General features: G+C 41.1%; 1 protein-coding gene across 6 annotated transcripts in view; it reads right to left on the bottom strand.

Annotated features, from left to right (window-relative positions):
• Nucleotides 1-12,433, bottom strand: part of LOC134615976 (kinesin-like protein KIF21A) — a 45,514-nt gene extending 33,081 nt beyond the window's left edge. For all 6 annotated transcript variants that reach the window (XM_063460691.1, XM_063460692.1, XM_063460693.1 and 3 more), the window contains exon 1: nucleotides 12,017-12,433. In XM_063460691.1, coding sequence (XP_063316761.1) covers nucleotides 12,017-12,066 — 50 coding nt within the window. In that variant the 5' untranslated portion in view covers nucleotides 12,067-12,433. The remainder of the gene's footprint in view (nucleotides 1-12,016) is intronic.
• Between the last annotated feature and the right edge of the window lie 874 nt (nucleotides 12,434-13,307).

Below are 13,307 nucleotides of genomic sequence, written 5' to 3'. Positions count from 1 at the left end.
ATAAGAGTAATATTAAAACTAACTAGCTGCCGCCATTGTTGGAAACTGAGCTGCCCTGCGCTATGAATTCTGGGACAGAGCTACTTCTTCTTCTTCGGGGTTTAACGGCAGCTGGCATCCTTGTACATGCAGTGCTGCCATCTTCTGTTTCAGTCCGTTATTACACTCTTAAATCCTACTACTTATTCCTGCGTCTTTTGTGATCTTACAAAGCTTCAAACGACGCGTCGACTATTAAATCAGTCGTCGACGATTTTGATAGTCGACGTAATCGTGACTAGTCGACTAATCGTGGCAGCCCTAGTTTAGACCCAGACCAAACAATATTGTTTGACTGATGGCCGTTAATATAAAGACTTGTTTCGGATTTTACGTTTCCCAATTTTGCTTTAAGTTATAAAGTTATTTTGTTATTTACATATGGCCTAATAATTATCCTTATTGCTGTTTTGAGAGGAGCAGTGCTTCAAAGGATAGTTGCAGATTTCTGTCAGAATCTGCAGATAATACAGTACAAATAAAATGTTCACGTTTCTCCAACGTTGTCTTCCCAACAGTTTCACTGACATCTACACGGGATGACCAGGAAGCGTTCACGATGTCTTATCGGGCGCTTCTCCGGCGCTGATAATTGGTGTCCGTCTTGTGTCAGTGACGTAAAAGACGGATTTAATGCAACATGACCATTCAAACAGCAGTCGCTTTCTAAAACATCAGATATGTATCGGATTCAGTACCACATACGAAAGTGACCCAGATCGGATTTGAAAATATCGGATTTGTGCTGTTCACACTGTCATACCATGATTGGATATGGGTCGCATAGGGTCAAAAAAGTCGAATTTGATGCGCTTTCGCGTGCAGTGTGAATGTAGACTAAGGCCCCAGTCACACAGTGACTATCTGGCAACCAGTGAAGGAAAATATTTCTTTGCAAATACATCCTTGTGATTGCACTGTTCGCTAGCAGACGTAGTTCACATGGAACACGCCGACTTGTCTGCAAACACTTGCCAGCTACCCTCTGAGCAGTAAAAACTGAGACACAAACTGGAAATGGAGACCATTTGTCTTCAAAGTAAACGTTTCTTCTTTTGAAAAATGTTAGCACAAATTTTACTTTCAAAGTAAATACCCTCAGTTTCTGGTTTGTATTGCAAAACGTTTTACTACCGCTTAGATAGCAGCTAGCAAGTGTTTGCAGACATGTGGGCATGCTCCATTGCAAACTACCATTGACCAGTTTCACCTACGAGTTACTCTACAGCTAAATGCTAGCTGTGCTAGCATACTCTGCTAAAGTCCTGAAAACATCCGTGTAGTCACCAGAAGGTGCTTTCAAACGAAGCTATTGTTCAAAGTTGCACTTTGTGGCTATCGTAACTTCAGGTATACTGCTATCAGACACATTAAAAAAGCATGTGCTGAAAAATAGTAACATCCATTACTAATTCACTCATCAAATCACTATGCAGATCAAGACGTACATGACTAAAGATATGGACAGAAACTGAGCAGCTTTTTAGCACAGTTCAATAAGAGAAGCCACAGCCTGTCACTGACTGATGAGGGGAGTTTAGCGGCCGAGACAGCGTTCACTGAACCATTAAAGAGATGAAGAGGAGAAAGGCAGACACACTACCCCTATATGCACACATACCTATTCAAACAAACACACACGCACACACACACACAGGGGGGATTTGTCAGCCTCTCTCCATGTGACAAGTCCTGCTAGGCTCCTGCTCTCACTCTCATTACTGCGATTATGATCAAAGCCTGAGAAACAGTGAACTCCTCAAACACACACAAAAACCCAGGCTTCATATATATAGCCTGACTATAGACTGACTGAGACCTGTGGAGAAGTGTGGAGGCTTAAAGTTGTATCAAAAGGAAATCTGATATACTGTTATTGTGACTGATAAAAGGAATCAACAAGAAACGATGACATACTAATAAAAAGGAGGTGAGTCACACCATGACCACCATGCTGCTTATCTCATCCTTCCTAAAACACAGCCAGTCAAAAACTGACATCAGTACTCCTGCCAATCAGAAAATCAATTCAATCCCCTAGAGCCAGTCTCTGTGCATCATCACTAACAAATCAACATTAACAGTAAACCTCGACATCTGATTCCTACTTAATTTAATCCTGTGTGATTTATTTTTAGCCTTAAGCACCACTTACAGCTGAGTGCACCGAGTGATTCAGCAAAAACAGAAAGGCACATCTGAGCCAAAGGGCAGCAGACATGACTCTTTTCTCCACATTTCACAGTGAAACCAGCACAGTCACAGTCACATCATCACAGTCATATATTTTTAGATCCTGAAACACTTGGAGTTATTTGGTATGTTTGTATGAGCAGTGCTAACTCAAAATTAGTATAACCAATTACCAGAAATTTTATATTTGTTTGACTTGTTATTAGTTACAGATTATTATAATCAGACAGACACTGATCATATACAAGTAGCAACCTTCAGGGCAGAAACATCCAGCTACCATGAACTGGCAAAACTGCAGTTCCTCACATGGCCACTTGAGACAACTCGAATTTCTCTTGCTAAGTTCCCCTTTTATGACAGTTAGATAGCAGGTGAATTTTTATATAACTCACCTGTTTAAGCTGTGCATAACTTTAAGGCGGTGTCAACAGATTAACAGATGGGCGTTCCATTGTATGTAAATGATAAGTAAACAATGTGTTATGTTAAAAGTTTTATTAGCGTCTCACACAATATTGTATTTTTTGTAATATTGTTATTTTCACTGCATGAAAGGACAAAAGTGTGATGGTAAAGTGTAATCTGTGGCCAGGATAAAAACAACTGCATTATTCTTCTAACACAGCTTTGGCTTTATGTAAACATCTGCAGGTAGGCAGCATGCTAATACAGAGCCAAGAACCCAGGGTGATATTGTAGCTGAGTGCACGCTGAAACCAGCGCCGCCAGAGCCTGATCTTCGCTATTGTCTCCATTTCCACCTGTATATTCTGCAATAGAATCACTGTGGTGACTACTTTGTGTTGCCAATTTTGTGGTCATATCTAAAAACTACAAGAAAGACCGTGTGTTCTCATTAGGGATTTGTGTTGCTATGAAGCCTCAGGTTTACACTGTTGACTGGTAATTATGTAGCAATGCATTTCAGGTCATTTTACAGAGAAATGAAAAAGTATTGTAATGACTACTATAACGAGATAGTTTCGTTAGAGTTTAATGAGGTAACTTAAGGCATCATTTTTCAAAAACGTAGCAAGTATTGTGTAATACATTACTTTTTTTGAGGGTCAAACCCAAGACTGATAACAATGAATTATGAATGCACTTTGCTAACCAAGCCGGCTAGCCAGTGCTAGCAATTTCGAGACACTTAGGAAGTCAAAATTATGAGGTATGTAACTCAAAATAACTCAGACAGTAACTCCAAAATTTTGAAATAAAAACCTGAAATGTTGAACAGTGGGAAAAAAAATAGTCTATTCTTTAAAATACAAAAGTATTACAAATGAGCTATTCATCAACTGACATATCCCAGGTCCAAATTTACTTTATGACATAAAAAATACGTTCTAATTTAATGCTAGTAGAGTCTAATCATCTTATTAGGAATAGTTAAACCGAACTGGGAAAATTACCCAAAGTCAATGTAACACTGTCAAACATAGCACATGTACAAATGTAAAAAGTGTCCACCTGGTAAAAGAATAAAAGCCTAACTATATGTCTTTAGTTAGCTACGGTTTTGTAAGTAAGTAAGTAAGTAAGTAAGTAAGTAAGCATCAAGAACACCTTCAAGTACAGCATAATGACTACCTTATATAACACGCACACTATATGCCTCTTTAAGCCAGCAGGTGCACAAGTTGTGTTTTTCCCTTATTTTTGAGTGCGTGCGTGTGTGTGTGTGCGTGTGCGTGTGTGTGGACTAGCTTGTGTAATATGTTCCTAGTAGCCTTGGGCAAAGGGAAGAACAAGGAGGTACAGAAATGACACAAGGAGAGAAACTAGATCCTAAGTACAGAGCGAACCCTCCAGCCACAACGAGCAGCTACTGCTTTAACTCACCACAACACAGCACGGCTGCATTTTTAGTAACAGCCTCTATTGTCTAGCAGCTCGTCTTGAGATCTACAGCCAATTCATTGGGTCACTCTCTTCAGTGTGCTGAGAGAGTCAAAGAGTCAGTCGAGAGATTCATCTGTACAAGAAATTCATTGTTAAAATGTGGGACGTATGCACAGATGAAATGGACAGGTTACATCCAAAAAACCCTCCAAGTTAAAGCCGATAATTTGGGTTGAATTTAAACATCTTTTGAAACTGCTGTAAAGCATTAAAATTGAAGGTGCAGTTACATGTAACTACAAGAATACCATACACCAGAAGGACATCTATCCAGCCATCCATCCAGGAGCTTTTTTGGCACAGTTTGGGTCTACTACCTTTACAGATTATGGTCAGTACAAAGAGTTCAATAAAACATTTCTATCCTGATGAGGATAGACTTTTCCAAGGTAGTAGTACCCCCATACACAGGATCACAGAATTGCTCAAAGTGTACGAAAATGATGTGAATTGCACGGCCTTTGCAGGGGTGAAATTTTAACTCAAAGTCAACCCTTTGAGAGATTTTGGACGGATATACTGTCCTTCTTTGTCATCAAAACACCAAAATGAGGTCATAACTTTTGTACAAATGCCGTTCTGTCCTTCTGGTCGTGAATGTTTGTAAAGCTCTTAACCCTCCCATTTGGCATGGTCAGGGTAAACATTTGTTTGCCTTTCTCTGTTTTAATATCTTGTTTAAAATAGATTATCACTGTCAAAGGATCAAGCTGATAATTTATCGCAGTACAGTAAGAAACATGCATCTCTAGTATGCTTTGCAAGAGGATATGTGCTCCACAGTTTTCCCCCACCTCAGACAAAAGAGAAAAAAGATCTTGGGAATTTCCATTTTTTCTCAGTGAACGATGCATTCGTGTAATTTTGCACTTGGTGTTCTACAGAAGCCGATAAAGAAGTATTGTATGAAGCCCACCTTTAATCATTCTTTTCTCTGGAATCTGGTGTGGAAACAACACCAGACAATGGTGGTGGGGGTGGGGGAGGGGGGGGGGGGGAGGTCAGAAAAGACCGAGTAGGAAAGAAGAAAAAAAGAGGGCATTCTGCTGACTCAGGCTTTTAGTTTCCCTCCCTCAAGCTGCCCTTAGATCCGTGGCAGTTCAGTCACAGGGGCATTGCTGCACACCCCTACACGTGAAAGGACCCAAGGTTGCCATGGTAACAGCTAACATGAGTCCACACAGGCTGCCAAAGGAAAAATGCGACGGGGTCACGGATGAAAGTTCTGACAGCTTCCTGGGTCAAAGATCGCCGGGCAGGAAAGAGGGAAAGGTGGAAGAGGATGGTGGTTATCACCTTGAGAGGCAGCCAGAGAGGGCATATCAGCACACACACACACACACACACACACTGGCCTCCAGCACTGATACCAGCTTAATAAAAACATTCCTTTTTGACAAGGACAGTTCGGCCCATAATGGCACATGTGGGAGTCACGCGGAAATTCAAGAAGGCAACACAAACGCAGCAAGCATGAAACAAGCAGGAAAGTTTTGAAATGAAGCTGCAGCAAACAAATAAATACTAATATTAGGAAAAATCTATACTGAACTAACCTCTGCGCTATTTAGGCAGAACTTATTGAATATCAGTAACAACATGATCACATGACAGAAGCTGGCAGATGGCTTGCAGCATGCTTCTCTTTGTGTCTCAGTTCACTTGAGTTGATTCATGAATATTTATCGTGAATACGCTTGGATGGTCGCCGGTCAGAGGAGGCACACACACACACACACACACACACACACACACACAGGGAGGTTTTGGTTCACCGCAGCAGACGCACGGGCCTTTGCCCTCAAACATAATCCACAAAGGTCAAAGAGGAGGAGCCAGTAGGCGTCAGACAATCTGGAAAAAGCAGCTGGGGGCTGGTTTCTAACAATACTTGTTTTTATTGTTGTTATAACATAGAAACTTTATTTGGTACCTAAGTTTTTTCAATGTCCTGTCTATGTTGAGTACAGTCAGAGCACACGCCACCTGACTACGGCGTAGAGTAAAAACCATGAGGAATTTCTATACTAGATCTTTTTCACAGAAACCCTACTGCCATGATGGACGCAGGTGTTATGATTCACATTAATGGGGGTCCTGTTCCACCTGAGCACTGAGCCTTTATTAATGTGATTAGTCACACCTGTGTTTGTCTCCTACTCCAGGTCATAATGGCTGCTACGAGGAAGGTCAGTGACTGAAAGAGAATATTTGTGGCGATCTAATCTAGCCCGATGACCGAGTATTGGTCTTAAATCATCTTTGCACTAACATTAACTCCATCCATCCATTCGCTTCCGCTTATCCTTGCCTATCCTTCATTAACTCATTTAATATAAATTAGATTTTGATAACATGGCTACATTTTTGTAACCAAGTAAGTAACCAACTCATGGACAAGATGCACTGTTTTAAAGGATACGTTTGGCATTTCTACTGGGTTAAATGGACATTACATATGCAATCATCAGCAACAACATTAACATCACCCACCAAATATTAAAAAGGTCCTGCTCATCCACCAAAGCAGCTCTGATCCATTCCTTTAGGTGGGTTAAAGCCACTGGATGTGGCTTGTTTCAGTGCATTCTAATGATGCGCTATCAGATTGGGATATAAAATTATAGAAGCTCATCTTAACACATTTTACTCTTATTTCTGAGCAGTTTCTTCGGGGTGGTGGGTGATGTCGCACTGTTTCCCACACACAGACTTTATTTATGACTGCAGTTAGATTTTTTTAATTTTCCATCAATGAACAGTCCATTTGCGGTCAATCCCCAGAAAGTCTCTCCTCCCATGGTGGGATGGACTCCAGATCCACTGCAGATGGACTACAGCTGGCTATGGTAGTCCCTTCTTCTTTAGAACTGGTTTATGTGCTGCTTTACCAAAATCAATGGAGCTGCAGGATGCTGCTGCTTTTGGAAGTTAAAGTTGGAGTCCACTGACAGGGAAACTGTAAAGCCTGGAGAGGCAGCTGACTGTTGCTTATTTACTGTAATAAGGCATGTATTATTTGTTAATTTATTTAAGCATGTGTGGGTGCACTATGTTTCAGTTTACCCCCATTACTGCCAAAAATGCAGTGCTTTTACAGTCCTGCTGGGGCAGGCCACCGCCATCAGGTACTGACTCTCTGATTAGGTTGATCTGCAATGATGTTCAGGTGTGGTATGTTCAAAAATAACACTCAGGACCAAAGGTTTCCTAGTAGAGCATTGCATTGTAACGAGAAGGTTAAAGTTACTCACGTTACCTGTTAGAAGTTTTAAGGTTATGGCTGTGTTTTGTCCAAACTGTTGGCTCATTAGCTGCTCCCTAAGTTTTTATAGCTTCTTGGTGCATTCAAAATAAGTAGATTATTTTAAAGTATTCACTCAAGCCCATCTAATTAATGAGGAAAAGCTATCTGCTGTGGATTCCAAAGTGACTACGAAACCTGAAACCTCACTGCTCACCACTTCTGCCTGTAGGCTTTGAATTTTTAAAGCTGCACCTCGAGGATATCGACAATCTAATTAGATCTTTTGGCCGGCTCCTTCGGGCTGACTTTGTAACATCAATTATTTCTCAGATAAATCATTAAGGTTTTGCATGATTTTTTGTGCTATGGGTGAAAAAAGTATTTACACTACTGTGCCCAAACATGCACACACAGATGGGCTGTTATATAAGAAGATAGATCTTACACATGGGGATAGGCCAGTAAACACTTTGTGTTTGCTAAATCCCCCAACATTGTACCACTGAAGTGCCCCATCTGTATGCTGTCAGGTGTGGAAAACATTTTTTAAAACCACAAAGGAAAGAACAGCAAACACGTCTTAAGATCCATCAAGAAAGCACATTCTCTTTTAAAGAACAAATTGAATTTTATGTTACATCATCTTTCCAGTAATAAATCAAGGAGACATAACAACACCCTGTAATGCTGTCCTTCTGTTAGATCTCCAGATGTCTTTCTTTCTTGTTCTTTTCTGTTACCACTCAAAAAAAAAGAAAAGAAAAAAAGAAGAGATGACAAAAGTGCATTTCATCACATTGGACCTTATGGGACGGGGGATTAGGCGCTCGCTAACAGACAGCATTGGCAACGCAGGCTGAGGCAGGTAGAGGTTGGCAACCTGCTAGCTGATTACTGGAGACACACAGATGAAGCTAACTAAACTGTTACAGGAGCTGGGAGAAAGCTGGCAGTCAAAATGTTTCAGAGGTAAGAATCACAGTTCACCACAAGCGTAACATTTCAAAATAATTAGAATGTTGCCACGGCGATTAATGAGCTGAAAACATCAACGCGAAGCTGTGGTTGAATGTTCAAAGACGTGAAATGAGCCGTTCAGGTGTGACCTGTAAGTGACTGTCTGTGAAAATTAATCAAAGATGGGACATTTTCTAAAGGTTTCGTATTAATCAGCAACACAAAAAAAAAAAGAAACAGCTGTGACAACTTAAGAAAAGTATGCAGGCTTTATAATGACAATTTGTATTTGTTATCACAGGAAATTCAAAGCTTTTTTAATTTGGAGTTTTTGTTTCTTCTGTCTCGTCTTCATGTTGTTTTAACAGCTAGGTGTGAGGCAGCCACGTGACAATAACACGATTAGTTAAAGAAGCACAAGGCTGAGCGACTTGCTGAGAGTTATGTTTAGCATTAACAGTGGATTTTCATTCTTGGGAAAAGTACAGTAAATTTGTACATCTGCCTACTAAGAGCTCAGTTCAACTGCTGCACTGTACGTTTTTGAATTCTAACATTCAATAATTACTCTGGCTGCCCAAAAATAAATAATTCTTACAATTTCTACATTGCCAAATCACAACAGTCCCTTCAAAGCAGTTTATATTGTAAAGTAGCTGCAGGAATTTCAAGGGTGCCGAGCCAGATCTCCAATTAACTGAGTCTGGCTTCTAAAGCAACAAACAGACTACAATTATTATTGTTATCATTACTACTAAAGGAGGCCGAGGATTAGTTAAACATTTGCAACCCAGTATAATGCTAAAGTGTACAATAGCAGCCCATTCCCAGCCCACTCCCGAGGCGTAATATACCGACGATTTGTCAAGTCTCACAGCGTTCCTGAGGAACGCGGAAGGTCATCTGTCGCGCCAGGTTATGGATGAAATCCAGTAGAATGATGCTCCCGCAGTAATACACGCTCCAGCCCTGTATTCCAGCCCTAACCATAACCTTATTGTTATCGTTAACCACAACTTTAATGACGTTAGATAGTTTTCCAAAGCGATTTAAGTAAAATGAACGTACATGTATAGATTGATTCCAAACGGTTCTCATGTTTCCTCATTTTTCCGATCTCATAATATAGGAACATGATGGGTTCCCGGAAGCGTAATATACTGACGATTGTCACCTAGCGTAAAATGTTACGCTTTGGGAGTGAGAACGTGTTGACAATAGACACCGTGTAATGGATACAGATGCAGAAGTTGCAGCGACTTGCGGTGCCAGCAGAGGGAGATATTTTATTGCGAACCAACAAAAATAATCGTGGGACAGCATTTAAAGAGACATTACTAACACGTTTACATGTAAATACACATTAGCCGCCTAGCTTAATCGTTTCAGGCATAGAACGACGTTGGAATGTACCTTATGCCTTCTTATACCTTGTCTCCCCCTGTTGGTACTGCAGGAAAGTGAAGATTACACTATGTTATCTAAAGGTTTGTGATTAAATGATCTTGCCAGTAAAAACTTTGAGTTATTATCTCAAAATTTCAACTTAGTAACTGAAAATGTCAAGTTGTTTAAACTCTATTTTCAATTTCAAATTTTCTCCTAAGTTTGAGTTGGTAAGCTGAAATTTTCATATACCGAACTCAAAACTTTAAAATAATAATATAAAGGTTTGACTTACGAAAAACAAAAATACTTTTTTCACTGATGGAAACGAGCTTCTAAATTAAATTACCCAACTGCTGTGAAAGGCAACAGTGCCAAGAAGGAAAAAACAGCTGTAAGAACACAGTAAACCAAAAATAATAAGCTGAAAGACTCTAAAATGTTCCACGGAGCTGATTCTAACTAAAGGGCTGGGTTGTAATTCATGAAAAGTAGCCACTTTCATAACCCATATGGCAGGATGGCAGGGGTGTCGAACTCCAGGCCTCGAGGGCCAGTGTCCTGCAGGTTTTAGATATCAACCTGGGTCAACACACCTGAATCAAATGATTAGTTCATTACCAGGCTTCTGGAGAACTTCAAGACATGTCGAGGAGGTCATTTAGCCATTGAAATCAGCTGTGTTGAATCAAGGACACATCTAAAACGCGCAGGACTCCGGCCCTCAAGGCCTCGAGTTCGACATCTGTGCCATATGGTCATCAGACTTATGGTTTAAGTAAAAATATTAGGCCAACATAAAACGTCATGTTTAAGCTCAGTTTTGTATTAGGTCTTTTATAAGTTCATCAAAATAGCCTGTCGCTCTTCTTACACTTGCAATTCAGACTCAAAATACTAAGATCCCCCCCAAGTGCAATTTAGTCTAGTTTTGAACTTAACTAAAGTTGTATTTATGTACTTACACTGAGAAAAATCAAATATCCCTCTAAATTCATCTAACCAAATACATAAGAGACATAAATATGTGTGCCCAAAGCATTCTTCGTGAGAATAGAGGTTACTTACGTCAAAGAAATAAAGAAAATCAAAGAAATCATGAACAAACTTATAGATGAAAACCTAAACCAATGAAAAGCCTTTTTGTCTGACCTTCAATAGGACAACAGACCAACAAACACAACAAAGGCGCTTTAAATAATTACTGCACCTGACCTTTCTAACAAGATACAAAAGCAGGTAGGACAAAAACATGCAGATCTTTATTTGCCACACATCAAACAGGCTGTTTTGTGTGTTCACATTAAGCTAAGACAGGAAGCCAGACAAATGCAATGTTCCAATATGAATTGAATCTTATTATTAAAGAGAGCAGCAGAGCATGTGATTGGGGGGTGAGGTGGGGTGGGGGTGTACAGACAGATAGACAGATTATTTATTATCCATGAAGAAGAGAGAGAGAGCTTGTAAACTGAGCTGGCTCAGTAAACAAGAGTTCTGGGTCAAAGTCTGAATGCACAACAAGGAGCGAGAGGGACGAGGAGAAACGTGAGAGGGACGGGAGCTTTTTGTCCTCTCTCCTCCAATGAGATCACATGACAGTTCAGGTTTTTAATCCAAACACACACACACACACACACACACACACACACACACACACACACACACACACACACACAGACACACATTCCCATGCAAGTGGCTTCCAACATTATACTGGTGTCTTTATTGATTTGTTGTATTGTGACCAGATGGCGGCTATCTCAGTGTGTGTGCAGTGTAAGTGACAGGATTGGACTGGCCTCAGGGACAAGGGTCAGAGCAGCATGATACAGCGAATGCGCGCACACACACACGGAGTAACGCACAAAAGCAAGGCGAAATATCACAATGAGTGGCTGCAAGGGGCTCAAATGCACCTGCATTTATGAGAAGTGAGTGCATCCTTTGAAATCGTGTGGCTCACTCTTACTACAGGTGCAGTCTTCAAGGGAAGAAGCGGAAGGCCTAATCCCTCAGACACATATAAGATCCTCATTCATAAATCCAGTACAAAGCATGCAGGTATTAACAAGAGCAGCTCATGTAATCGAGAGCTATATTTGCTTTGCACACCATGCAAAGAATCTGCAGCAGCTCCTGTCAGCTTCAAAATAAAAGCAGATTTAGTAAAGGAGTATTGTTGTTTTAGGAGAACCCAGTCAAAATAAAAGCAGGAGTAACATGTGCACGGTCCCAAGCAGGTGTAACACGAGAGCATCTCATGAGAGGCGTCTGCATCCTTACCTCAGGGCGACGCGCACCGAGCTCTCATCCGGCCCGCTGCTGCTGCTCATGGTGGCACGGGAGGCTGGCCCGAAACAGCCCGCTTAAATATAGCTCAGTTTCGCTTTTTTTTCTTTTCCCTTTATCCTCTTAGACGGGAGAGCGTCGCGGTCTCTCTCCCTCCCTCCCTCCCTCCCTGCTCCTCTCAATAAAGCGCTTTCTATCTTGGGCTTCCACCGCGGCCGCCGCTTTCGCCTCACCTCGTCGCCGGCTTGGAAATAAACCCCATTTTAAAGGCTCAATCTATTCTATATGAATAGATTTGGATTCCATGTTCAGGGAAATGTGGCTAAGGATTCAGCCGAGGTCACCTCCTGGGAGGCATCGTCGCTTCCTCCGGCCCGGGTGGAGTGCACCGTGTGAGTGTGGAGGAGCCGGGATCCGCCTGGCGTGTGATTGCCCTGGACGTAACCAAGCTCCTCCCCCCAGGAGAGCCGTACCAATCCAGGCAGGGGGCAACCTCACACACCAGCAATAATAAAAGTAATAATAATAACACACTTGTGTCGACTGTCAGCTCAGTGAAACTGACTTTATCGTGACATATCGCTAAAAACTCCAGAATATATGCATGGCCCGCAGTCCTTGAAACCCTAAAAAAGGCGACGTGAAACGATTTTAAACTTCCACTTAATATAAACCTGGCCTCTTCTGTCTGTGTGTAATAATTAGATGACGTTATAGGGCACAAAATGTAACTTGGCCACGTTGCCATCTAGTGGTGAATTCGTATCATTACACCCGTGAACTATAATTCTGAAGGTTTGTATTCAACAAAAATCTATCATGTATGTCAATATGGAGACTTTTCAAATCCTCATTCAACTTACTCCTATTCCAACTCTACTTCCACACATTCACCTACAGACACCTTTTAAACTTTAAAACTAAGCCCAGACTTTGAACTATTCAGCTTGGATTTATCTTTTCAGTATCTTTTATAGTTTTTCTTCAGTTCCAGTTTAAGTTTATTGCTTCCCCCCCCCCTCCCCACCAGTTTCAGAGTTTATAATGGGTGTCAATGGGATGAAATGTTGGCTGTTTCAGTAAGAAGCTGCTTTGTCCACAGTTTTTGCTCTACAGTCATTATTTTACCCTCAAAACGTGGACTTGGATTTAGAAACAGTTTTTCAGCAGGTGCATCGCGGCAGATTTAACAGGGCTTTGCCACAGAGCAACAGTATCTCTGTATTTACTCCAGTCCAACTGAAAGCTGTTGTATGTATATGCTTTGTCTCCACACTAACACACA

Source organism: Pelmatolapia mariae, linkage group LG17 (genome assembly GCF_036321145.2).
Source record: "Pelmatolapia mariae isolate MD_Pm_ZW linkage group LG17, Pm_UMD_F_2, whole genome shotgun sequence".
Taxonomy (NCBI): domain Eukaryota; kingdom Metazoa; phylum Chordata; class Actinopteri; order Cichliformes; family Cichlidae; genus Pelmatolapia; species Pelmatolapia mariae.
This window is presented reverse-complemented; position numbering and strand designations above follow the sequence as displayed.